The 26,409-nt window shown below is 31.9% G+C and overlaps 2 protein-coding genes across 3 annotated transcripts; both read left to right on the top strand.

The window, feature by feature from the left end:
- Nucleotides 1–2,568: 2,568 nt before the first annotated feature.
- LOC129908420 (KAT8 regulatory NSL complex subunit 2) lies at nucleotides 2,569–8,675 on the top strand. Of its 2 annotated transcripts, XR_008771276.1 has the most exons (6): nucleotides 2,569–3,219; nucleotides 3,295–3,484; nucleotides 3,546–3,709; nucleotides 7,524–7,924; nucleotides 7,988–8,159; nucleotides 8,227–8,340. XR_008771276.1 is itself a non-coding variant. In XM_055984882.1 (5 exons), the coding sequence occupies exons 1-5, from the start codon at nucleotides 2,715–2,717 to the stop codon at nucleotides 8,557–8,559; spliced, it is 1,593 nt and encodes a 530-aa protein (XP_055840857.1). In that variant the 5' UTR covers nucleotides 2,571–2,714; the 3' UTR covers nucleotides 8,560–8,675. The 2 variants fall into 2 exon arrangements, 1 of the variants encoding a protein (XP_055840857.1); XM_055984882.1 differs by lacking the exon at nucleotides 7,988–8,159 and having other exon boundaries at nucleotides 2,571–3,219; nucleotides 8,227–8,675.
- A 3,763-nt stretch (nucleotides 8,676–12,438) lies between these two features.
- LOC129911163 (uncharacterized) lies at nucleotides 12,439–17,904 on the top strand. The gene is made up of 4 exons (XM_055988871.1): nucleotides 12,439–12,650; nucleotides 12,720–12,884; nucleotides 12,948–13,329; nucleotides 16,314–17,904. The coding sequence occupies exons 1-4, from the start codon at nucleotides 12,519–12,521 to the stop codon at nucleotides 17,780–17,782; spliced, it is 2,148 nt and encodes a 715-aa protein (XP_055844846.1). The 5' UTR covers nucleotides 12,439–12,518; the 3' UTR covers nucleotides 17,783–17,904.
- The last annotated feature ends 8,505 nt before the right edge of the window (nucleotides 17,905–26,409 follow it).

Here is a 26,409-nt window from a genome sequence, read left to right as displayed (position 1 = left end):
CAAAAGTGATTTGAAATCAGGGGTCGAATTACGGCATACGTTCGTTATCGTATGGTTGCTATGTGTCCCTATCTTTTTCTACTAAATAAATAGAGACACAAATAGTAAAAACGTTAACGAGTGATCGTAATCGTATGCTGTAATTCGACCCCAGTTTTCAATTTCACTTGAAATGAAATTTCATGTTCTACATTTCGATGGACTTCGAAACTACTTGGTACAGTCAGAACTGAGAGATCATCCATTTTTATTTTGTTTTTAAATTGAAATTACTGCTGCTTTGAACGTGGTTATTGCATTATGGGCAATTTTCAGGGGAAAAAGAAGCAGAATTCAAAAGGAAAAAAAAAACAAATTTTGCGATACAAATCATTTATATTAGATTTACAGCCCTATTCGGACAAACTTCACAAGTGACAAGAATCTCAAAAGGGGAGATGAATTTGATTTTATGAGGTTTTCGTATCACAAAAACTTTCGAATTTGTGATCTGCTTCAAGGTCACAACTCACAAGTTGGACTTTTGCTAGTAAGAAGTTTGTGAGAAATAAATCTTCACAAAATCGAGTTATGATCACCTTGTGAGGTTTTTGTGACTTGTGAGGTTTGCCAGAATAGGGCACTGCAGGCACCAGCTTTCCAATACAAAAAGAATTATCGAAATTGGTTCCCTCGTCCAAAGTTATGAGGTAATAAACATAAAAAAAAAATACAGACGAAAAACAACAAATATTGTTTTGGAAAAAGTGTCACATGAGTTTGAAATTTTTCACTTATTGCAAAAAGTGGCCGTTGTAGTTATGCCTTTACCTGACAAAATTAAAGAAAATTGAAGCGTTAAAGAAAAATAGGTATATTGAGGCAGTGCACTACCCAATGAGCCGAAAAAATCGAATCCAAAAAAGTTGTGATATTTCATGCCAAATTAAGTTTTTACCTAGGTTCTTTTTTTTTCTTATTAAAGCCTAGCTGAAGCGAAACGCAATTTTATAAACAAAAAAACACAAAGAAATCTTGAGCGATAAAATTTCGTTTTGGTTTTCGTTTTACAAGCCTAGTACGCAGCTGAAGCGAAACGAAATATTTTGAAGTCATCTCCAAAGTCAAGCCTAGTACGCTGCTGAAGCGAAACGAAATTTTCCTTGCAATAATAGGACAAAGAAATCTTGAGCGATAAATTTCGTTCTGACTAGTACGCTGCTGATGTGCAGTAATGAAAAAAATACCATCGAGTCTTCTTTTTCTCGGCGCTGTTAGTGCCTGGCTACACATTGATTTTTCAATCGCCTAAGCAGTGAGTTTATAGGCAAGAGGGATGAGGAGTAAAGGGGGAAGATGCTCACGAAGGGAATTGAATTTTCTGAGGGTAGTACAGTTCCATTGCTAAATTGTTCCTCTTTTTGACGTTTGTTCCTAGAAAATGTAAGAGTGGAACGTGATTGGACACAACAGTGTGTAGCCACCGCATGTGATTTTTCAATCGATTGAAAAATCACTGTGTAGCCAGGCACTATGATCTCGATTTCGAGAGGATAACTGTCCCACGCATCTGCTTCACACTAGTTATCCACATGTGCCGGGTTGACCGACAGCAATAAGCCTCCCTGTTTTGTATTGTTCCATTTCAGAGGCCTACTGAATGCATTTGCTGGTACCAGGAGTTTTTAGGCCTATAATTCTTTTTACTTCGTGTTGTAACGTTTGACTATCGTTTTACCATGTCGAACTCAAAAGAATAAAATACAAATCAAAGAAAAACATCAGAAAAAAAGTTTTAAAACAAAAAAAACAAACAAAATAAATTTCGTTCAAGGTTTCGTTGTGCTATTTTTGTATGGAAAATTTCGTTTCGCTTCAGCTGCGTACTGGCTAAACGCAATTTGTTTTGTAAAATAGAGTATACAAATTGTTGTTTAGCCGAAAAAATAGATGAGCTTTCTGCAACATTTGTTTTAATTTTCCAGCCCGAAAAACAATAGGGGTATTCACGATTCGATGCTATACCCTAACCCTATTGCAAACATAAAATACAATGGTGAAAAATTTGTCTGGGGGCGACTTTCCATTAAGAGCGCACACTTAGAGTTCTGTTTTTATTTTTACAGTGAGCTTAGGGTCTCAATAGAATACCTTTAAAATATTAAGGTTAGGAAACACCCTTAAGTATGATTAAAAAATAAATATTTAAATTGTTCATACAAAATGTATGCAAATGACGACCAGGAAGAATTTGTCATTTGCATGCATTTTGTATAAAAAAAATGAACTTTAAAAAATTAATTAAAAATATAAAAACACGTTTACTAACATTAAAATTGTTATTTTTATTACTTTTAGTCCCTAAAGAAAAGTTGATCCTTTGTCTGTTGTAGTTGTAGTAGTCGAAAAACAAAAATTTAGCAATTTTATTTGAAACCAATCAAGTTTTAATACTAGACTAGTAGGTATATGCCCTTAAACAGACACAATTTACAAATTATAGGAAAAATTTCCTTTTTGGGATATTTTTTTAAATTAATATATGGCAACATCATACGCATTTTTCATGCTTTCACCTAACCAACACATCCCCCTATAAGAAACCCCACAAAATTTTCCACAACAAAAACCTTCTTCTACTAGCTTGCATCGTGTCGGTCACCAAATCACACAATTTCTAATATTTAACTAAAAAATTCAATATTTTTAAATCATTTTCTCTAGCATAAATAACAATGGAAAAAATCACAGTCCTCCAAACTCGTGAATTACCCTCCAAACATAATCTATTCGATCAAGAAAAAGAATTGCGCGAACAACTTCATGTTGAGATTGAAAAGAAATCCAAAGCTTGTTCCAATCCAACATACGAATGTTCCATCCCACGATTGGATGGTTATGAATTTTGTATTCGTCATATTTTAAAAGATCCTCGAGCCCCCTTTCGACCATGTGCCTATACTTTTGCCAATGGCAAAAAATGTCCCCAAGCTACTCCAAAACATGACATCAAAAAGGATCCTTCAATGACAATTTATTGCTTCGAACACAGTCGTTTGTCCCAATTGACAACGACTCGTGATTCCATTGGCAAATTGAAACAAATCGAAACCAATGAAGTGCTTTTGAATAGTTTGTCTCATCATTTGAGCATTGAGCCTTCGTCGCCACCCCCAAAGAGTTTTTCGTGTGAAGTTGATGAGGAAATCGATGTTGTTTCACCAAATATTCAACAATTTGGTAGGTTTTTTTTTTTTGGTTTCAATTAAAAGAGTTTTTAAGGTTAAAGAAGGTTTTCTTTTTAACATTTTTTAGTAAATTATGATCAAATATCTGATTTGAATACTGTCAACACTTTGATTAAAAAGAAACGACGAGTTCTTGACTATGCTTCAGATAGTTCGTCGGAATTGGAGCCAACTACGTTGCACAACACGTCTAAAGGACACGAATGGGATATATCGGACGATGAGAGTGTTGATTCACAGGATGATGATTTACTCAAGTTTGTTTTTATTTAGATTTTCTCAAGAAGTTCTGATTTATATCAAATACTTTATTTTTAGACATGCTGGCATTTATACAAATGAAGAAGCTCTTGCTATTTCGAAGAAAAAACTTATCAATTTACAAAATCTTTATATGGAACAGATAAATCGATTGCATCATATTTTGAAGGAGAAACGTCGGAGGTATTTGCATGCAATTCGCAAGGAGAGGGAAACATTGTGTAAGTTTATTATTTTTTTGTTTTTGCTTTTTGCCATTGAAAGTGGGTTAATTCTATTTAACTTGAGCATTAAGTTTGAACTGGTTGTGGGGGTTTGTGTAGCTTTGGGTGAATATATTAAGTGTTTTGTTGTGAGGTTTTCAAAGTAATGTTTTAGAGCACTGTCTAGAAATAAGAAGGTAGCAAAAGTTCGTAAGCTATATTTGAAGCAGTGGCGTATTGAGGGGGGGGCTCAAGCCCCCCCAAGCCTTCAAGATCATGTTGTTATTTAGCTGATTTCATCATAATGAATATGATTTACTGAAACTTTTTCGTAAATCTTAAAGATTTAGAGGCAGCTCAGATGCTCGAGCCCCTCCAAAATCTGAAACGGTGTTTATGTTTGTTTGAGTAAGAGCCTCAGCTGACGTTGAGGGTTGGCGTAATTTTTTTTTAGGATTATAGTTCGATTTGGAATTCTTCAGATCATTTTTTTTGGTATTTTGACGTCGAATTACATCACCGTTAAATTTTGCAAAACTTCTTATGCAAAATGCAATCTCAATCGCCGTCTTTTAAAGATATTAGAAATAGAAATTTTTGATATCTCAAAATCTTAGTGGCCAACATAACTAATGGTTTCTCTTAGCAAATTCCATTTTGCGCTTTTGATTTGGATTAAAAAAGCAACATATTACGAAAAAATAATATGTATTTTAGATTAAACATCAACAAGAACTTCATTGAAAATTAATATTTGAGACTTTCACATTCTGCATTTAACTTTTTGGGCATTCACTTGCCGAAAGTGAAATTAGGTGTTCTGCATTTTTTCACTCATTTAGATTTTCTCATCAAATTCAGTTTACTTTGAATTTAGTGCCTTTTTCAATGAATTTGCAATTTTTGGACAAAATATTATCAAAACTTATATTTTTATTGTTTTGTATAGTTTATTTGTTGTTCATTTAATACAAAATACATAATGCCTCATGGCATGAAATATTATAATTCATCACTGCCTCTGTGTTTGCAGTGCGCAATTCTCCAGGTACCTTCGGGAATTGCGCACTCCTTCTGTGTTAGCAACCTCATTCGCTTTACACTAACTCATTTTTGTTTTAAAATTTGCAATAATACTGCCCATGTTTTACATTTCACTTACATATTTGATTTGTCTCACAAAATGTGTCTTCTTCATTTTTCTTTTAAATTCTGCTTTTTCCATTAAAATTGTGAATAAAATTGCATCCATGTCCGAAGCAGTAGTAATTTCACTTTAGAAACAAAATAAAAATGAATGATCCTTCAGTTTTGACAGTTTGAAGCAATTTTCAAGTTTTCGAAATCGATCGAAATGAAGAATATGATATTTCATTTCACGTGAAATTGAAAAGTGATTTCAATTCACTTTCGTTCAAATTGCGGAACATGAGCATTTATTTCGAAAATAATAATGAGCCTATAGCTCAATAACTATAAACGTGATAGGAATAAATCTGTTAACAGTTTTGAATTCAGTACGTGACAAAGTTCGAACGAGTAGTAGCAGTAAAATGCTACTTTACCACTTTCAGTACCGCAGCACAGCTCTTCACTTTCGATCAAAGATGGATAAAAAAGAGAAACAAATTTTTTCGTACATTTTCCCTCTAAAAAAATTTTTAAAAATTTTCTAGGCCCCCCCCTCAAATTTTTTTCTGGATACGCCACTGATTTGAAGAAAAGACTTCATGAGGATAAGGTGAAATTATCTTATAAAATCTTAATCAGAACTAAAAGGTTTTTTTTTAAAGAAAAATGATGGTCTAACTTGGTTTAGCAAAATGCATAAAATTATGGTGTTCAATGAATTACTTCTAAAGAACAAAACTGAGGAAATTAATGTGAAAGGAATCGTAAGTTATGAAAGAAATTTAGGAGCCGTTTTCTTCACTAAAAGTTGAACTCAACTTGAGTATTTTTGTTCTCAACTTGTGATTTTGTTTTTCTTCACTCAAAGTTGACAGTTTTACCTTTTGATTCTCAACTTTCGAGTTGGTCAACTTCTCGTTTGCTCAACTTCCGAAAATAGTAGAAGTTGAGGGAGCAAACTTGAGAGTTTTCTGTGAAATGTCATATTTTTTTTCTTCTTTTTGATGCTTAATCGGGGCAAAAACTCTTTTATTTCTGTTTTCATGGAAAAATTGAGAGTTAAACTTATGGAAACATTTTCCAATCGCACAATATTATCATTCATTAAAAAATTGTGATACACATTGAAGTCAACTCTAAATAATTTTCCTACACAAAATTGAATGACTCTAACATAACGTAACGGCAAATAGGAAATGTACAAATGAAATTCATAGAAAACTTTTGAAATTTCAATTGAATAGTTGTTGACTTCTTCGTCATTTGTTACACAGTCAATAGATTTGAATGAATGCCGTGTACCAATGATCTCTTTCTGAATTATAAAGTTTAATGGCCGATTTCACAAACTTTTAAATTACGTTTTTTGTATGGAACAAACGTCATTTTAGGACGTAAAAGCCTTATAAATATTTATAAGGGCTTTAAGAAATTGGCAATATAAGTCATCTACATTTTTGTTCTTAGTCGCCAAAATTGCTCGCTCGCTCAGCATTATTTTTGTGGTTCTTAATGTCCTTTGTACCTCAAATTACAAACAAATTAAACATTTTTTTAACAAAATGGTAAACTTATTGGGGTCTACAAAACGTAAAACACTTATTTTGAGCAAGTGTTTTAGTTTATTCTTTACGAAATTGAATGAAAATCGGTTTAAATAACATAATATGACATATATTCTCCTCAATCAACTAAAAAATCTGCAATATCATCTCAAGTGCTAAACAGTTGACACAAAAATATAAACATAGGAAATCTAATAGAAGATTAGATGCATATGAATCATTTTTCATACAAAAAGACAAATACACTGAATCTATAATAATAGAGTTTCTGTATACCTTAAGCTAAGTATACCATCTTCACAATGTTTGTAAGATTGGACTCTGTTTAAATGCCTAGCCCTAGATTAAGGTAATGAAAGACACAAAGATCTAGAAAGCGACAATATTGAATCTTGCTTGATTAATATTGCATGTATGACTTAGAGCATAAATAGAAAGAAAAATTCTTCGACGAAGCAGTCTAAGAGTAAAAGTGATATCTCCAAGTTTAGCAAACTTTATGCAAAGGGATTGCTTTGGAAGATCGCTAGCCATCACGTACCTAGCCAATTCGGAACTTAACACGTTCCAATCCCATCAATGTAGATTAAAAATCTCTCTAATAATTTTTTTATTGAAACAACCCTAGGCATTTTCATGCGCCTTCGTTCAATTCGGTGGCTTTGCACAATACAACTGTAATGTGATGAATACCGTATAAGGACACCCTAGCCACTCGACAGTGGCGATTCTTCTCAGTTGGCTTGATTGACAGTGCATCACCAAAATAAATCATAAAATAAATTATTAACATGAAACTTAAATTAACATAGATAAAATAACATTAAGCTGCACAAAACCATCTTATTTAGGTTATTTCGTTTAATTAAATAAACAAAAAAAAAACGGTGGCTCTCACAGCCAACAAATTCATTCAAATTCAATTTTTTCGAAGCTTTTTCTGGTGTACATGGGACGCTTAAATTAGTGAACTATCTCAAAAGAGACTCAACAATGATTAAATCCACACTAAGATCTTAAATCCACAGTTTTTATCACTTCAATATTGTTCATCCTACAGTTCACCTATGTACACTAACCGCTCTAAAACCACACCAGCCTCTTCATTAATGTACTTTTTTTTTAATATATTCCAGGCAGCATTCATGAACAGCAAAAAAGGTCACCGGGCGAACGTAGTCTATATGAGAAACTTAAAGCACTCAATCACTACCATCGCCGACATGGCATCGAGGCTGTCCTTCACAGGAAATTCAAAGAAAAACGTTCCAAAACAACTGAAGGCATAGTTCCCAAAGGTCTACCCTATGTCAAATGTATTTTCACCGAAGGTGGTGTCAAATGCGGCGAAAGAGCCATGCCCAGTTGCAAGTACTGCCGAAAGCACATTCTCGAAGACAAAAAACAAATTCTCTTCCGTGCGTGTGGAGTGGAGAAAAGTGGCGTTGTATGCCAGGAACCTGTGCCAAATATATTTGAAGATGCTACATGCGTCTTGCACATAAGCTTACCAACCAAAAAACAATACATTCAGAAGGTAAGTTTGATATTTTCAAAAATTATACCCTCTCTCTTTCCTTAAATATTTTGTTGTTGTCAGTTGAGAAGCGTGAAGCAAGTCAATCAAATCAATTTCGAAAATCTTGAATAGACTAACAAATAAAAGAATAAATAAAAATGCGTTAAAGTTATTCAAATTTATAATAACAGAGTTAAAGAGTTAAAGAAAATTTAATCAAAAAACCAAATTAATTGTTGTTCACGTTTCAAAGGTAAAACTTTTTGTTGATGTTTTTCATTTTAAAGAATTTGTTTCCTTTTTTATATTTGTATTTTTAGAAGTACGAATCAGAGACGGAAGAAGACGATGAAGACGCCTCTGCGGCAGGCGTTGTCGAGGCAGCCACAACAGGTGTTAATTCGTTGTTTATCAAATCTTCGATAGATGGCAGCACAGTAGCCAAAGAGGAACCAAATTTCCAACAAAAATTAGACACTTCCTTGGAAATGGACATTGTTGAGGAACCAAATAAGAATGTCACAATTTCACACGATGAAAAGCCAACTGATGTTGAAATCAAAGAAGAACCAGCGTCTGAACAAGGTGCTATTGAAGAAAATGTAACAAATGCTGAGACGAAAGTCGCTATGGAATCTGCTTCAACTGGTTGAACATATTGTTCATTTTGTTTATTAATATTGTAGTCTATAAGATTTAGTTTATTGTAATCTATATTATCGTTTCTCTTGTGTTCACGTAGCGCAAATAAAATATTCAATATATAAAATATTTTATCAAATTATTTCATTTTCTTATTCACGAAAAAAAATTCGTTTTGCATTAGGCATATTAAGAGACCGAGAGCCAAAAGCAAATTTTGGGAGTAAAAGTATAACCAAAATGTTAGTACGCAGTCTTAGAGCTTTATCCGTCCTGATACCGAATTCATTCCAAAAATTGCTGTGTGCTCTTAAACTATAGGATTCTTAAACAAAAATCGAGGTGAAAACTTTAAGGCGACCTTCGCCCCATAGACGAAAAAAATAAAGTGTAAGACTCAGACTGAGTTCCACGTACTTGCTATTATGGTAAAATTTGCTTAGAGTTTTCAAGAAAGAAAAAGACGAGCTGAAATGGTATGTTCAAATACAAAGACTTCTAGCCTAGTCGTGTGAATATGACGGTTCCACGGATTCGCACCGCAATGCTAGCGGATAAGTGGCAACAGCGCTCACTAGAACATTTTTGTATTGAAAACGAAAACAACAAATATTTGTTTTGCTTTTCTCCAAACCAGTGCCTGTTCTGTAAGATTTTTGAATGACTATAAAATTTAAGACTACCCAACTAACATTTCAGCTTCGTTAAAGGTATTACAGAAAAGCTACATTTCAGCTTCTTTTTAACTTGAGTAAGGTTGTTGGGCATGGAAAAAAGAGAACGTCATACAAGTTTGACGCTTTATAAGAATGTACTTATAGGGACTATAAGAAGCTTAAACGAAGCTTTACTGAACCTCTACCAAAGCTTTGCGACTTGACAGATAGCTTCGGAAGAGTCTGTATAGCTTTTTAATACATGTCTTATAGAAATTAAAAAAACAACAACAAAAACAGATTATTCAATATCAAAATCAAGTTTTGTTCAAAGTCATAATTTCTTAATTGATAAATTTAAATTCTGAAATTGAGAAAAAAAATTATTTTATTTTTGGAAGGAAACGGATTTTAGAGCCATTCAAAAATATTTATCGCCAGTGATAAAGTAAAGTTACAGAACAGAGGGGTACAGAACTGACATAGGCTCAAGTTCTACATTCAGGCATACTATTCTTTTGGCCGCTGTTGCTACTTTTGAGAAAGTATCGTTTAACCATTTTGTTTTCTACTGGGATGCTGCTGCAGCATTCCTTTTTTATTATCTCATTTTATTTTGTTCATCTTCTTTTAAATATTCCAAGGTATTTTGTTCTTATTTTTTTCTTACAGCAAGAAAAAAAAACCACAAATGTCAAAATTTATCTGTGAAAGAATACGACGAACATTTTTTCGCGAACTAACTGAGTGGAGACTTTTTGCAAAAGAAGTAAGTAGATGAGAATTCGAATTTAGCGCGTAAACTGCGTACTATACCTTGCTAAAAATCCTCGCTAAAATTTATCTTTGGAGAAAATTTCTATGAAAGATAAATTTTAGTGCGATCTGCGTATTAGACTTTAAGCCTAGTACGCAGATCGGGAAAAATTTTATTTCTCGGGACAAATTTTGTCTTGAATATTTTTCCTAGCAGTACGCAGTTCACGCGCAAAATTTTAATATTTGGAGCCGCTGTAAAGATAAAGTCTCCACTTAGTTTTGCGCGGACAAATAATGTTCGAAGCATTATTCTGCCGGCAAAATTGTGACAAGGAAAAAAAAATAAAACAAAATTGAAACAAATTCAAACAAAATTAAGGTGGACTCCTTAATTAAATACTTGGAAAGTGAAGTCGAAATAAATAAAACTTAGAATCAAATCAAAAACAAAAAAATTTAATTTTATTCCAAAGAAGAAAAACACTATTGATAGAAATTACTTAGGGTAAACAAAAAAAGTATAAATAATAGTTTTGTGCAATACGTAAAAAACTGCGAACTAATTTTGGTACGACATTCGCTTAGTGTGCCAATGATTGGGCAGTTTACCCTAGGTAATTTCTTCAACTTCAAAATTTTGCGCGGGATTAAAAAATGTTTTGTAGAGATTAAAATTGTTGAGATAAAATTTGTTTTTTTCCAGATCTGTGCCTACGTTCTGTAACTCTCGCATCGAGAAATTTCTCGCATGAAACACGCAAATCGGAACAAAAATAATGTGAATCGACACAAAAATCATTTTCTCACATTCGTTTGTTTCTATAAACAAAATTTTCTCGCCTTGAAACATTTCTGAATCAAAATGCTTGACAGACTGGAAAAATGTGAATGAAACTGTGTCTGTAAGAAAATTATCGAGATAATTTCTCGATTGAACTGCCAAAATTACTCACAAGCAAAAAGGATGCGAGAAAGTAAGATATTTGAAAAAAAATTGATAATCATGCATTAAATGTGAGATTTTACTTCTGAAAAAGTGTTCACGGTAATTAAATTTTGTATCACTTAAATTTTTAAAATAAAAAAAAAGAATATTAAAGAAAAAAAAAAGAAAAATTTACATGCCACAACTGTGACTTGAACTCGGTACCCTCCACTCTCTGACCGACTGCTCTACCTTCGGACTACCGAGCCTTGGGATATTTATTGTAAAACTATAGGGGTATTCACGATCTGGTGCAACAGGTCTAGTAAAAGTGTAAAATTTTATTTTTTTACAATAGATCGTGAACGCACCTCTTCTTATCTATAGTAAATATTGAATGGAATCCATGATATGAATTATATTAGCTTCACTCTTTTTTTTTACGGAGTTGTCTTTCCACCGATGCTTCTTCTTTTTTTTCAATTTTTTTATAATTTCATTCTTTGTTGTGTTCGGGTTAATTTATTTTCACAAATTGCATCGAAAGAAACAAAATAAAAAAGAATAAGAATAAAAAAGATAAACTGTTTATCATGGGCGACACGCGACGGCGAGCTGCCATCTGTCAAAAAAATTTTACACCATTGTATTTTTATTTTGCAATAGGGTTAGGGTATAGCAAAAGTGCAAGACCATTGTAAAATTTCAATCCATATATTTTGTTGTTGTAGTGTTGCAAGATTTTACACTTTTGCACTTTTGCAATGATACAAGACCAGTTGCATCGGATCGTGAATACCCCTTATGTCTATATGACCTTTGATGGCCATTGACTTAATATATATGGACTGCTAGAAGCATATTCAGGTTGGTTCCACTTGTTTCTTCGCGATACTAGCGCCCTAAAAAAAAGCGGAGAATAAGTGCAACATTTTTGACGAAGTGCGAAAGGAACAAATATAGAAAAACAGAGAAAGCAATACCTTTTAACGACAGATGTCATTCACTAAAAGTTTCCTCTTTTCGCCGTCTAAGGTTATACCGCTAGTAGAGCTAGAAAGATGTGGAATCATTTTTTTTTCAATTTTTGTATGGAAAAGTCAAACGACTAGCAGTCCATATATAGTAGGTCAATGTTGATGGCCAAAGGTACAAATATTTTCCCTTTTTTTTGACAGTTTCCAATAATTCCAATGGAATAAAAAATGTACAGGGTTGCTTCTCACATCGAGATACAGACACAGGTTATTTTTCCAAATAGAGAAACGTATGGAATTTTTGTTTCAAAATTTTTCGATGCGAGAAGTTCTCGACTAAGTTACAGAACATAGGCACTGCGTACTAGACTTTAGATTTAAAAAATTTCTTTCTCGTTCTGAATTTTGACTCAGTGTGCAAGGGGTATAATAAAAACAGTATCCAAAAACTAAACAAACATACCTAAAATGTCATTTCACTTTCCAGTTGTCAAAAAGTCAGTAGTCTGGAAATGAAAAAATGACATTTCCATTTCTTCTTGAAATTTTTATAAACAAGCAAAACACGTGTGTTAAAATCCACGGCGTTTCTTTTTTTCATTGAATTTAAATTAAATAAGTTTTCTAAAAGAAAAAAAAATCTATACAAAAAAATGACTAAATTCCTAGATTATTATAATTTGTGTCCCATACATGATACCAAAGAATTTCTCGGTCTATCACCCGATGTTGATAGTGGCAATATAATTGCAACACTTGGTCGTAATATAGCCATTGTTATAAAAGTGAGTAAAAAAATAGTTTATTAATTTTACTTTAAATAAAAATTATTTAATAACATTTTAAATTAAAAGATATCAACACAAAAACAAATACGAAGTTGGTCAATGTTGGAAAAACTTACCTGCAAAGTTGTCTACGATCACAAGTCCCAACAATATGTCGGAGTCATAGCTAATCGATTTGTTAGGCTATGGGACGAAAATGTTAGTGATATCAACAAGTGTAAGAAACTTAAGGTAAAAAAACTATAAAGTACAAAGTGTCTGCTGTTCTATAAACTTTTTCTTTCCCTTTCTCAGTTTCATAAGAATATTGCCGACTTAATTTACACTTCCGATGAAGCTGTTGTCCTTTATACCGATGGAACTTGTGAATCTCTATCATCGGCCATACAAACTAGAAAAGAACAAGCTGTTGAAAATCTTCAACTGGATATGCTTTCAACAGTTCCATTAATTGATCCGAAAATCTATGAAATCCCCGGTGAGAGGAAGTTTTTAACTTTTTACCAAAAAGATGAATTGAAACCCTTGGAATTGGTAGTAGTCAAAATAGACTCGGCTACAATGAAGCCAGTTAAAGAGTCGTTAAGATTGGTTCTTTCTCGGCCTGGACAAGATGCTACCGTTTCTGGATGTGCCATAATTGAGACAGAAGTTTCAACATCTTTGTTTACAATTTGTAAGTAACCAAAAAAAGCCTACACATTCTCAGATCCATATAATTTTTTATTTGATTGTTTTATCGAAGCTATTCCTTTACAAAAAAATAAGAGAAAAGCAAGACAATTTGCCATGGTTCGATATACATTTTAATTCTTAAAAAAAAGAAAAAAAAAAAAAACATGAGAAATAAAACCTGTATAAAGTTTAGTAGGACTGATAAAGATTACAATGCATATATATGGAACATACAAATTAGAAATGCCGCGAATATTCGGCCACTATTAGGTATTTGGGCTATTTTTTTTATATTCGGTATTTTTTGATATTCGAATAGTTCACCACATTTGGTCGAATATGTTACAAATATCAGAAAGAGAATTAAACAGACAATTACACTGGCAACCAAATTTAACTTTGTTTTTGTTACAGAAACCAAATTATACTTTTTTAAAGGATTTTTTTATCTTGAATCCGAAGTCAGAAAAATTCTTTCACATCACTTTTTTGATATATTCCCGTTAGGATATCGAAAATGCCGCTTTTTACCAGTTTTCGAGTTTAATTTTTGTCGTTTGGTTATTTGTTGTATTTAAGTTTGGAAGGAATAATGCGTTTTGCCCAGGCACAATTTTGTGTATAAGAAGGGTACAACAACATCTTACTGATGAGCCCAACTGTTGTGCCTTGGCGAAACGCATTATTTTGGACTACAGACAGGTCAAAACAAAATATAGTAATTGGCACAATAACACAATAAAAGAACTTATAAGAATGTAAATTGAACGTTGTGTCAAAATTTGAAAATGAGACACATTGATTTAAACTTAAAATTTCTGGTAGAAGAAAAGAGATATTAAAAAGATTTAAACGGATTTAGAACGACAAAATTCAGTTTATTCAGAAACCGTTACAAATTTAATTACAACAAATAACTAAACGCTAAGAAATAAACTCGAAAACTGGTAAAAAGCTGCATTTTTGATATTCTAACGGAAATATCTCAAAAACGTGATGTGATAAAACTTTTCTGACTCCGGATTCGAGCTCAGCACTTAAAAAACCTATAGAAAAGTATATCTTGGTTTCTGTAATAAAAACCTTGTTGACCAGTTTTATCTTACAAAAAATGTTTTTTGATTAATAAATTGTTATTTTAGCCTTTAAAATCTATTAAGGGTAGGTTGTGTTGAATAAAAACTACCTTTTCAGCATTCGCTAGTAGCAAAAGATTATACGTGACATGGACGTCTATCTTCGTAAAAAAATGAAAAACATTTTTTTAAGCTTTTGTTCTACGTGGAATGAAATATAATATTGCAGTTTATAACACGTCAAAAGTCACGTAGGAGTAGAATAGTTGGCCAAATGTTCGGAGGCGGAATCACTATTCGCGGCATCTCTAATAAAAATGATCATTTGAATTTGCCAAATTGAGTAATTTTATTTATTTAGAATTTATTGAAAAATCTGAAAGTAAACTTAAATCTAATCCAAAAATTTTCTGGAAATATATGTAGATTGTAGATAATAAAAGAAAATTCGACATTTATCCATTAAATAAGAGCTATGAAGATTCAAAAAGTCATTTTAGGTTATATCTAAAATGTTTGCCGAGTATTTTAAGTGCCTTCGTCATTACTTTGTCATCAGAGGCAACAAATAATTATTCTTCTACAGAAGAGTGTTTTCATCTAGCGTTAATTAATTATTCAATCTCTGAAGACTCAATCAAAAATAAAATATTAAAAGTAGAAGATAATAATCTAAGTCCTGCCCCAGATGGGTTACTTGCTTCTATGTTAACAAAAAATGTTTATCTTATTTATCTTACCCATTATATCTCTTGTTGAATGAGTCCATGGTGTCCGCTAAGTCAGGATTTTCAATCATATTTCAAAAATTCGTTACTTTTCACGATAAACTCCTTGAAGCTGTAAATATATACAGTAGCGAGCAAAAAAAATGCAAACGAAAAAACTATAAAGAGTTTTGAACAAGAAGTAAGTTACCAAATTTAGCATATTGAAACTGTTTTATTTTCATTAAACAGAGTCAATTTGTGGAATATTTTACTCCAAAAGCATTATTTGGTCAAAAGTCTACCTAAATATGCGTTTTAAGACGAGCAAAAAAATGCAAATGTTTTTATTGTTTGCATTTTTTTTGCTCGCTACTGTATGTATATAATATATATATTTTATTTGATTCAATTAAGAAGCTGAAAAAGAACAAATGGATTTCGTTACTTCGATGAAACGAAAGGCATGGTTTGTTAAGAGAGCGAATTTGTGGGTTTTGCAAAAGCCAAAAATAAATTAAAACACTTTTTCATAAACTTCTTCAAGTGTCTATCAACGGGCCAAATGTTAATTTATGAATAACGTCTAGAGAGATGCCCCAATATATTATTTGAGCTCAGACGTTTCTTCACTTTGCAGAAAGACTTTTTTTAGTCCAAGCTTACATTATTTTATATTTTTACATTGGAATTTGAACCTTGTCATATTATGACAAAATATCAAGGCGAAAACCTTAAGTATTTTACTTATATGAAAACTTACTTACATCACACATAGAAAAAACAAAAATCATTAACGTACGAAAATCATTATAGTACGATTGTAAACTAAAATGCCGCAAATTATTTATTAATATAGTCTCAAATATTGACGAATTGAAGAATTCCATTGAGATATGATCTCATAGCGAACTTATCGAGTTTAAATCCCTAAAATATTTTAAAAAGCAATAATCTTTCCACAAAAATATTTGAGCAAGTGGAACTTAATCCGTTCAATTAAATGTTGTACTCGTAGAGTCTTGTTCTTTCTTTTGTTGCATATATTAGTACATTTGATTTCAATTTAATTATATATATTGTGATTAATCAATTGTAATCCCATATAATGAGTTTAAGTTTAGTTATTTCTATTGTTAGTATCTAACGTATTAAATAAATATATCCACACTTTAATGTTTCCATTGAATATCTTATTTCAGGGTCCGATGGGAGAGTATTTTTGAAAAATCTCAAACAAAAAAGCAAGTCTGTGGGTCAATTTGTGTCCATGTTCGATGACCTCAAACTCGATACCCCGCTTACGATTCTTGGAGTATCTAAAAACTGTGTAGCCATTTATGGTGCCAACAGCACCCAGGAAGGTGGCTCCCTAATCCTCTACAACACTCAATTCAAAGTCATCAAATCTAAGCAATTTTTCAAAATCTATTTCAACTATTCCCGTTTGTGGTTGGTTGAGTCGAGTATACTCTTGGCAATGGGACAGAATCTATCTGTCGTCTCATATCAAACAAGCAAAGAAACCCTTTCGGATTTGGTTGGATCACAAATATCCAATGACTTTTCTAAAAATGTTGCCCTCGAGTTTATCAATGAGGAAGAAGAACTTGAAGATCATCTTTGTTTGGCTGAGATACAAAAGCCATTATCAATTCAACCTACAAAAATAAAAACAATCATTAACAAATCAAAAGAACCGTCTGAGTTTGCAAATGGTATGGAAATTGCTTTCCAGGATGATGCTGAATTCATGAAAGAACTAAATCGACTAAACAATCGAAATGTTCATGTTGAACTGATGCAAATAGAATCCGGTTGTGATGGTCTTGATATCAATCTAATGGCCAATTATGGGGATTTGGGATTTGTCAGAGAAGAAGTACAAATAATAGCCACACAACTGGAGCAGTGTGGTGCAAGTGAACACGAAATAACCGAGAAACTGTTGTCCGTGCTTATCAAAGCCGATTTGGTGGAAGATATTGCTGTGTGTCTTCGAAGGTACACCAATATATCGGAGAGAATTTTAGTTCAAACTCTTAAATATGTTCTACAGGACTTTAAAGTACCATCACCAACGAATGAAGAAGAGCAGTCTTCTGGAAAGACACTAACTAATGGTGATCATAATAATATGGAAGTTGATATTCCTGCTGACCATAATGACAAAGACACAGAATTCCCCATAATTGATCTGCTGGCGAAAAAAACCTACGAACCGAAAAAAGTAAAAAATCGACAAGATTTGATGAATATTATTTTATCTTGTTCCTTTGATGTTCGAATTATTTGTACATATGTTTCCCAAATTATCGATTATGACGAAACTTTAAAAATGTTGGAATACCTTTATACACTAATTACTAGCGAGGAACAAATTCTAGAAGATAGACCCGACTGTCCGGTTATGATTGATGAAGATATGCGAATTCTAAGATGGTTTGAAGTATTTTTGAGTACTCACTTTCAAAAAATGACCCTCTCCAAAGATCAGCGATTGTGTGAGCTATTAATTAAATGGAATGAAATCTTTCTTAAATATAAACAACAAATATTTGAATTGGAAAATGTTGCAGCGCTAATGTATAATATTGTAAAGAAGAAACATATTTGCAAAGAGAAAAACTATTCAAAATGGTATTCAATTGAGAGAGTTCGATTGTATTGACCAACTGACCTGCTGCACCATTATTTAGGTTTTAAGTAGTTTTAATTTTAAATATATGTAAAATTGTTATTTAATAAGAGAGTAAAAGAGAATGATGCGAAATCATTGGAAGTCATTTTTAAGTTTTGAGTTGTTTTTTTTTTTTTGTTTTCTTACTCTTTTGTTATGGACAAGTTAGGTGGAGTATTTGTTGCAAATTCAAACATGATGATTTCATTCAAGGGGGAAGTTATTGAAAGTTTCATTGATTTTTTTAGGTTTTGCAAATCAATAAGGCGACTTCAAAATATTACAGAAAATTTAAAAAAAAATATTAAAAAAATTTCTAGATTTAATTTTAAAGACAAAATACACAACGATACCAGAAAACAAATTTACCAGAATTATTTTTTTTTAAGTTATACAAAAATAAAACACGACAATTTATTCACTCCATTATTTTTAAAGTCTCCATTAAAAACTTAAAAACTGTCAAATTGCATACAAATTTTAAAATTTCCTTTTTTAATTCCGACATTAAATTTAATGGAGCTAGAATAAATTGGGCCTTAATTACTTAATTGAATAAAATTAGAAATTTATAAAAAAATAATTTTAATTTAATTTTACAAGAAATTTAAGTACATAATATGAAAGCCTTTTATATGGTTTTGACTCTAAACAAAAAGCCCACTCAAATAAAGGTTTAACCTCGGAATGAATGCTAATAGAATTTTTATTGCTCTATATCTTCGTTTTGGCATTCTATAACTTACCTCAAAAGTCTAAAAAAAATCTCATGTCCGCAAGACGCAATTTTCAAGGTCAAACCGCGAAATTCAGATTTTCGAAATACATAATAAGCAATAATATAGAATGGTGGTATTACATGTATACACAAATAGTACATGATTTCAAGGTATTTTTTAATGCTGATTCCAAAAAATCAAGGCCATCTGATATCTCTGAAAAAAGTAATACCTCTTTTTTATCTGTCAACCCATATTATTGTAACAGTTGCAAACTTACAACAGAAAAAATCTAAAGTTTAACCTGGAAAATTAGGACTTGCGGACATGATTTTTTTTTTTTTTTTGATTTTTAACATAAGTTATAAAATATCCAAACAAAGATAGAAACCAAAAAATTAGCCTATTAGCACTTATTCCAAGTATGTTTTTTAGTAGATGTCCTAAAATTTCCCGCTTTCTCAAAAATACAATTTTTTCATAGATATACATATATTTATGTTTTTTTTTTAATTGCATTGTTTTGGTTCTTAATTATAATGTGTATGAAGACCTTCATTCAAAATTTAGTTTCTCTACCATAACTTTTTTAAAGGTTTTTCGGTAGTAAGTTTGCAACTGTTATAATAATATAATTTACAGCTGCGGAACCGGACTCGCACTGAAAAACGAAGGCAGCGACCCCTATCCATGCATATGGCTTTATAATGTATTAGGTTATAGGAACAAGCACTCCATATATTATATCCTCTAAGATATAAAACCATTGTCTATTATTTCTTTTTTCGAAAATCTGAAATTCGCAGTTGGACCTTGAAAATCGCGACTTTGCGGACATACTTTTTCATTTCTTATAGAACAAAGAATTTAACAAATATTAAAAAAAGGCATTTAAAACACCGTTTTCAAAAAGATATAAACCATCTTTCTAGGAAAGGGGGTTTAATCAGGATATGCATTGTTTTTTTGGTTTATTAAAACAAGCATATTAAAAGCATCAAAAACAAAATAAAACGAAAAAAAACATACATGCATGTCCTGACTTAATCCCTTTTCCTAGAAAGATGGTTTATACCTTTTTGAAAGGGTGTTTTATGTAGACAAGAACCTTATCAAACATTTTTCCTTTTGAGCAATATTTTAAGAAAGTCAACATATAGCTATTTCAAATGAGAAAAAAACTTTTACCCTCTTAGGGCGCCATCTTGGGTCAAAATAAAAATCTGAAAAAATTAGGAGATTTTTTTTTTATTATTTCGTAATAAACGGAAACCCTTTTATATATGTACGTACATTATGTACATATATCAAAATGTTGTACTAAGAAAACATATTTTTTCCCATCAAGTTTTAAAATAAAACGTTCCGCCATTTTGTTTTATGATTTTTTTACAGTATGAAATAGTGTTTAAAAGCTACACTAGGTTTTCTTTTTGCTTGCAATTTTGGTTAATATTGGTTTCGAGATCCTATAATTTGTAATTTTGGACTCTATAACTATATAAATGTAGTTCCGAACAGTCAAATGAAAACACTTGTTTCAGTTATTTATTAAATACGATAAAACTTCGAGGGTCACTGTGGCGTATGTGGAACTTTTTTTTTCATAGAAAATCTTAATGCAAATTGTTTTATTTCATTTCCCTTTGTTGTGTTGACCATTCTATGCTATGGATGCAGCAATAAATTTAATATATACGTTTATAATAGGCAATCAACAATATTATTGTATACAATAATAGTTTGGCTTGCCACCGAAGCGACAATAGACGATATATTGTAATGAGGGAAAAATGTCCACCAGTGCTTTCATGTGGACCAGTTTGCCCGTGAATTTTAAATGGAACTCCAACACATACAAATATCTACTTTGTAAGTGATAATTAAATTTATAGGTGCATTGGAGTATTTGATAAAAAAGAATCCGTTGAATTAAAAACCTGCAAAATAAAAATATTTTTCTTGTAAAATTGCTATTTTTGATGATATTATCAATTTAAAGCAGCTTTTTTTCAACATAAAACATTAGTGATAGTTTATGCAGAAGAAAAAATAGAACTTAAAATTTGTTATTGCTTTTTGTTGCTTTTGGCAAACAAATTAAAAAATATATGTAAATATGTAACTATACAAAATAAAACAATAAATATTTTTGAACAAGGGTGTAGGAGGAAATATTTAGAAGGGGACATTGATGTACATATATTGGATCAATTAATAAAATGCTATTTTAAATGGGAATGTACATGTGAATTTAAGCAAAAACGAATTCTGTAGAATAGTAAAGACAATTATAAGAAATTCTGCCTTGAAAAAGATTTTGCACTTCCAATTGTCAAAATCAAGGTGACCTTTAAATTCATTTGAGAAAAATAAAATTAATAAATCATACAGAACAGAATTTCGTTTCTCCGAACTAAAATTCAAGTTATAAAGTCTAACTTTTCATTTCTCTCGAAAAAAGCACCCATTCTAAAAAGCACAAAATTCTAATACGCTTTAAAGCCCAGTCAAATAAGATCAAAAATAGTCAAATAAGATCAAAAATAATTCAGACAAATCTGGAAATAATTTAAATTTATTTTTGACATCTCAAAGTTTGCGACGGATTCTGAGCTCCGCATAACTTTTGAGGGCCAAGAAACCTTTACTTTTAGCACTTTTTTCAGTTTTTGGGTCATAACTAGTGAGAAATAACTAGCACAGAAAATCATTCTGACCAAACAGCTTGGGCAAAATTAATGTTTTTGGTCTTTAATCGATGTAGAATTTAATATTCTTTAATTTTGGTATGCAATAATTTTTGTGGGAGTTATTTTTCAGGAGTTTATTTGTTTATTTATTTATTTATTTATTTATTTCTCAACTGCAGACTGTAGTTGTCTAAGGTCCATTTTCTTCACTCGGAGTTGAACATAACTTGAGAATTTTTAATATAAAAATTCTCAAGTTTTGTTCAACTCCGAGTGAAGAAAATGGACCTAAGTTGTTTAAAAAAAAATGTTTACAGTAATTTTACAATATAATATAAAATTATATTATAATATATCAAAAATAAGATGAAATTAAAAATTAAAAAAAAAAAAAACAATGTTGAACACTAAAAGGAAAAAAAAAACAAAAAATAATAATTAATGAGATAACAGTTTTTTCTTAAGAACATTTCTGGATAAATGAAAATCAATTATACCATAACATTGGTTGAAGTCCGAATACATGACATTTAGAGCTTCGTTTAAGCCATAAATAACTCGGTTGGAAGGTAAAAAAAAGCAGGATAGCGTATTAATCTCGGGCGAGTGTTGATATTTAGTTTGAGCAAACTGATCTTTCAAGAAGTTGAAACAGGAAGAGTACCTACATTGTTCACCTCTTTTCTTTTTTTGAGCGTTGGTATGAACCAAAAACTGAAAAAAGTGCTAAAATGTAACGGTTTTTTGGCCCTTAAAAGTTATGTGGAACTCAGAATCCGTCGCAAATTTGTACGACTCTTCTTTGAGATGTCCAAAGTTAATTAAAATCATTTCCAGCCTTGTCTGAATTATTTGCAACCAAAAGTATAATTTGACTGAGCTAATTCTGATTTTTATGACACAGTATATATATTATATAATAATGGAATAAAAGAAATTGTAATTTTTTGAGGTGGTCTTATCGGCACATACATTAGGTACATATTGAGAATTGAGCCTTTTTCTCCATTTTATCTTAAGCGAGTTTTTAAAAAGCGACAACAGAGTTTACTGAAAAACCTCTATTACTTTTTGTGCTTATCCTTATTGAAAACGATGTACATTTGTATGCTTCGATATTTGTTTAGCTTAACTTCTATGTCTTTCTTGCCAAGTACCTAAATAATGCCTTAAAAAATATTAATATTTTGGGGAGAAGTTACTTTTAACATACCTAAAGGATTAATCAAAAATTTAACAGTAAGTATCTATGACAATTTTTTTGGAAACAAACATCTCCCACCTACGCTTTTAATAATAACATGGCTGATGGCTATTATTAAGTATCATTGACCTTTCGACCGTGCGTAGGCGTTGGTTTATGCAAATTTCAAATAGTAGGTAATCATTTAAAAATAAATGTTTTAATATCATAAAAATTGATCAATTGAATCTATTACAAAGATTCTTTTGGTCATACCTATATGGCTTTATGATTCGATCTGTAATTCAAAAGACTTAATTACATTTCTAGTAGGGAAAAAAAACAACTAAACTTCCGGTGTGGTGTGGCAACTAAATCATACCAAATATAGATTTATAAACCTCTTCTTAACTAGACACAACAAGAAATCAAAAATAAAAAAATTATAAACCAAAAACTAAAAAACCTCAATCGCATAGTATTATAGAGATTGGTTCAAGAATGTGCTGTTGTGCATCCAGCATCCCAGTGGAATGTAGTTTTTGTACACGCGCGAAACTGTACCCTTTTATTGAGCACACCAACAGCGCGCGTTCCGCCAAACTCAAAAACCAAACCAATATAACAAACCGCAGCGCAGCACATTCCCCAAAGAAAAAAAAAAAGCAGGACCTGCCTGGCAACAACAAGTTTTTTTCCCCATTTAAACATTTATAAATCTAAAAATAAAACCGACATTTTAAAAGATATAAATAAAATTTTCCCAAAAGCAAATAAAATAAAGATACAAATACAAAAAAGGTAAAGATACTACACGGGCGCGCGAAATATAACAACGACCATGATGATGATGGTTGCAATAAAAGTTACATTTTGCTGAGATGCTGGATCTGGCTATAGTTGCATAAAAGCCGTCTTTTCTTGGGACGCTACCTAAAGGAGTAAATTGTTCTTCCATACCCAACCGCATCTAACCAATACTCTTCCCGCACCCATATAGGACATTATATCTTCCCACCCTGTCCCGTTCCGCCCATTTGCGCTGGTAGAATCTTTTTTCTTATTTTATTTTTGAATTGAACGACAACAACCGGACCGAAGAAGTCCGCGCATAAAATCCGATTCGCATAATGGCTGTCGTCTTCTTGGCCAGGCTTATGTATGGAAAAGGTATCTCCTAAGCCTCTGGACCAAGAGATTGTTATACTGAGGCTGGTTTCCTCTTTCCACCAACGCGCGCGATGTGTTTTCGCCTATCCAAATATATACCCTCTTAACAAAGCACTATACGTCTTGATGGTCTTAAGGCCACAGCCAGAGCCACAGCATCTAAGAAATACCAATTTATTTAACTTTGTTGTTTTTTTTTTATCAAAAAAGAACAAGACAAAAAAAAAACTTCCTTAACGACGAATTGTTGGACTCCTGATATCCCAACTCCAAGGTGTAGGTTAGTCGCCAAGTTCAAATGCTGCACATATACCGGATTGTGTGGGGGCACTTACATGGGACATGGGATGCTGTGCTCTCGGCTGATGTCCTATACACGCAAATGCATACAGATATCCGATTATATCTCCGAAGGGATCGAGTCGAGGAGTTGACTCCGTGTCTTTTAAGTTTGGTTGCCCAATGAACCAAACCAAAAAAAAAAAAACCAAGAGTTCAAGACAACAAAAAAAAAGAAACAATAAACAATCTAAAATCTCTTAAAGAACAAGATTCTTGTTTCGGTTACATTTTCTTTTTGGCCTTCCAATTCAGAGAGGTATGTTTCATGTACACGATCGACCACGACAACGACGGCAACATCAGCTCTGCTATGGCAGAGCAGAGCCAGAGCGCACGAGTATGAAGATGATGATGAGGATTGGATAAAAGGAGGCCCCTTGGCTTACCATCAGAGTCGAGTCGAGTCGAGTCGACGGCAACGTCGAGCGACGTCGAGAGTCAACGTGTCTTCAATATAAATGGCTTGAACTTAAGAACTTTTAACGATCTTTAGAGCTACGAAAAATTAAACTGGTTTCCATAGTTTCGATGATGATAAAACTGAGAGAAGAAAGATACATTACATAGCTTGGCCATAAAGAAAAAGTGAGGCAGATAAATGATCTGAGCCACAGAGCCAGAGCCCCAGAGTATATATATAGACCCGGCCACATACATAATTCATCCATCTGATGCTTAAGCGAGGTGAAATTACTCGGAATGGGGTGATTGGGTTCAATGATACGAAACTTCGTATAAAGCATGATGATGACGAAGTTCGTGAAATATACAAAATTCGCCCCCTAAAATAGCAAGCACACAGTAGATGTACCTTTTTTTCTGTGATTTTTTTTTTCTTTTTAAATCAAAACGTGGCTAATGTTGATGATTTCCTCTCTCTCTGAACTTTATTTAAATGAAATTCGGAAGATTAAATCGGAATTAATGTGAATCTATGCATTCAATTTTCGAAAATTTTAAGTCTGATGATCTCCGCTTGGAGACAAGGGCGTTTATGACGCACCAGCATCACAGAGGAAAGCCATTATCCGTCTACCGTGGTACTAGTAGTGAGTGTACTGAGTCTGAGTTGACGTAATCACTGCCTGCCTAGTCGAACTTGATCAATCACCCACACATAATGACGGATCTATACTTCAGGCGGAAATAATGAGACAAATGAGGCCAACTGTTGATCGATTACTAGCTTAAAAAAAATTATAGCAAATAAGGTGATCAAGAATAACGGCGAAATATATTAATATTTATATTTATTTTTTTTTTTGTTAATGACATATCGTAGTTTAACATTTAAACTTTAAACATTACCGGGTTTTTCTGTAGGTAAGTTTAATAAGAGATTAAGGAAGCGATTTCAGAAAGTTGATACAATTCTTTTGAGGTTGGGTCTGACTTCTATTAATAGCATTCATCATCATTTTGTTACAGTTAAATAATAGTTATTTATCATTATTTTTGTTTTAATTTATCGTATGTGAACCATAGCCGTATTTAGGGAGGGGGGAGGGGTTATGGGGTTTAACCCCCCCCCCCCCCAAAATTTTTTTTCAGAAAATCAAAAGATATATATTATAAACAAATATAAGTCTAATATGTGCAGCACTAAATGGTTTGTTTTTGTATTTTAGTGATTTGATTACTTATCTGAAAATCTCCCTTAAAGTCTCTACCAATTTTGTATCGTTAAAGAAGTCGAAGAAGTTTTATAATGGAAAACAAAATTTTTTTGGACCATTACAAATTTTGGTAAGGGATTTTTCAAAAAACGAGTTTATGTCTCTTTGACCATTTCCTTAAGCACCATGCTAACATCTTAAAATACTCTTTAAAGAACCCTTTAAATACCACAAGTATTTATGCAAGGTTTTTGGTGCCCAGACTAAGCTATACTTTTTCAAAGTGTTTCGGTGTGCCGAACTCGAATCCAAAGACAGCAGACATATTCGACCACATCTCGCTTTTGAAACTCTATTTAAATCTTTCCGACATCTTTTCTACTGTCCGAGATATCTTCAGTTGCTTGTTACCCACTTTTGTTCTATGTTAAGCTTAAATCCAGTATATAAGCGAAAATTAATGTATCAATTTATTCAGTATTGTAGTACCTATGTACAACATTTAATAACGAAGAAAAATAACAAAAATAAAAGAAAATTATTAAAATTATTTTTATTTTAAATAGGCGAAACGCTTTATAAATTTGGAATTGAGGTCACTTGAACTTTAAAATTGTATTTCGTTATTTTTTTGTTTCAAATTATAAAATTGAACAGTTTCAGTTTATTGTTAAATTTCAAAGTGAAGTATAATTAGCTCATGCCAAACAACTTGGATTATTTAAAATTTTTGTTTTTAAGTATTGCCAATTTAATTTAGAACTCAATACATAAAATGTTTTATATATAAAATTGTGCGAAATAATTTTTTGTATAAAGTCTAAGAATGGTTAAAATTTGTTTCTTCACAAAAATTTTCTTGCTCGCTAACGCTCGCAATTTATATCAACCAACT

Source organism: Episyrphus balteatus, chromosome 2, assembly GCF_945859705.1.
Source record: "Episyrphus balteatus chromosome 2, idEpiBalt1.1, whole genome shotgun sequence".
Taxonomy (NCBI): domain Eukaryota; kingdom Metazoa; phylum Arthropoda; class Insecta; order Diptera; family Syrphidae; genus Episyrphus; species Episyrphus balteatus.
Note: the sequence above shows the minus strand (reverse complement) of the source record. Positions and strands in the feature narration are given on the sequence as shown.

Excerpts from the sequence above, each read along its gene's own strand:
- LOC129908420 (XM_055984882.1), top strand. The coding sequence starts at position 2,715 with ATGGAAAAAATCACAGTCCTCCAAACTCGTGAATTACCCTCCAAACAT. Across the intron at positions 3,485-3,545 it reads CAGGATGATGATTTACTCAA|ACATGCTGGCATTTATACAA; the intron begins GTTTGTTTTTAT and ends CTTTATTTTTAG. Across the intron at positions 3,710-7,523 it reads CAAGGAGAGGGAAACATTGT|GCAGCATTCATGAACAGCAA; the intron begins GTAAGTTTATTA and ends AATATATTCCAG.
- LOC129911163 (XM_055988871.1), top strand. The coding sequence starts at position 12,519 with ATGACTAAATTCCTAGATTATTATAATTTGTGTCCCATACATGATACC. Across the intron at positions 12,651-12,719 it reads ATATAGCCATTGTTATAAAA|ATATCAACACAAAAACAAAT; the intron begins GTGAGTAAAAAA and ends TTAAATTAAAAG. Across the intron at positions 12,885-12,947 it reads ACAAGTGTAAGAAACTTAAG|TTTCATAAGAATATTGCCGA; the intron begins GTAAAAAAACTA and ends TCCCTTTCTCAG.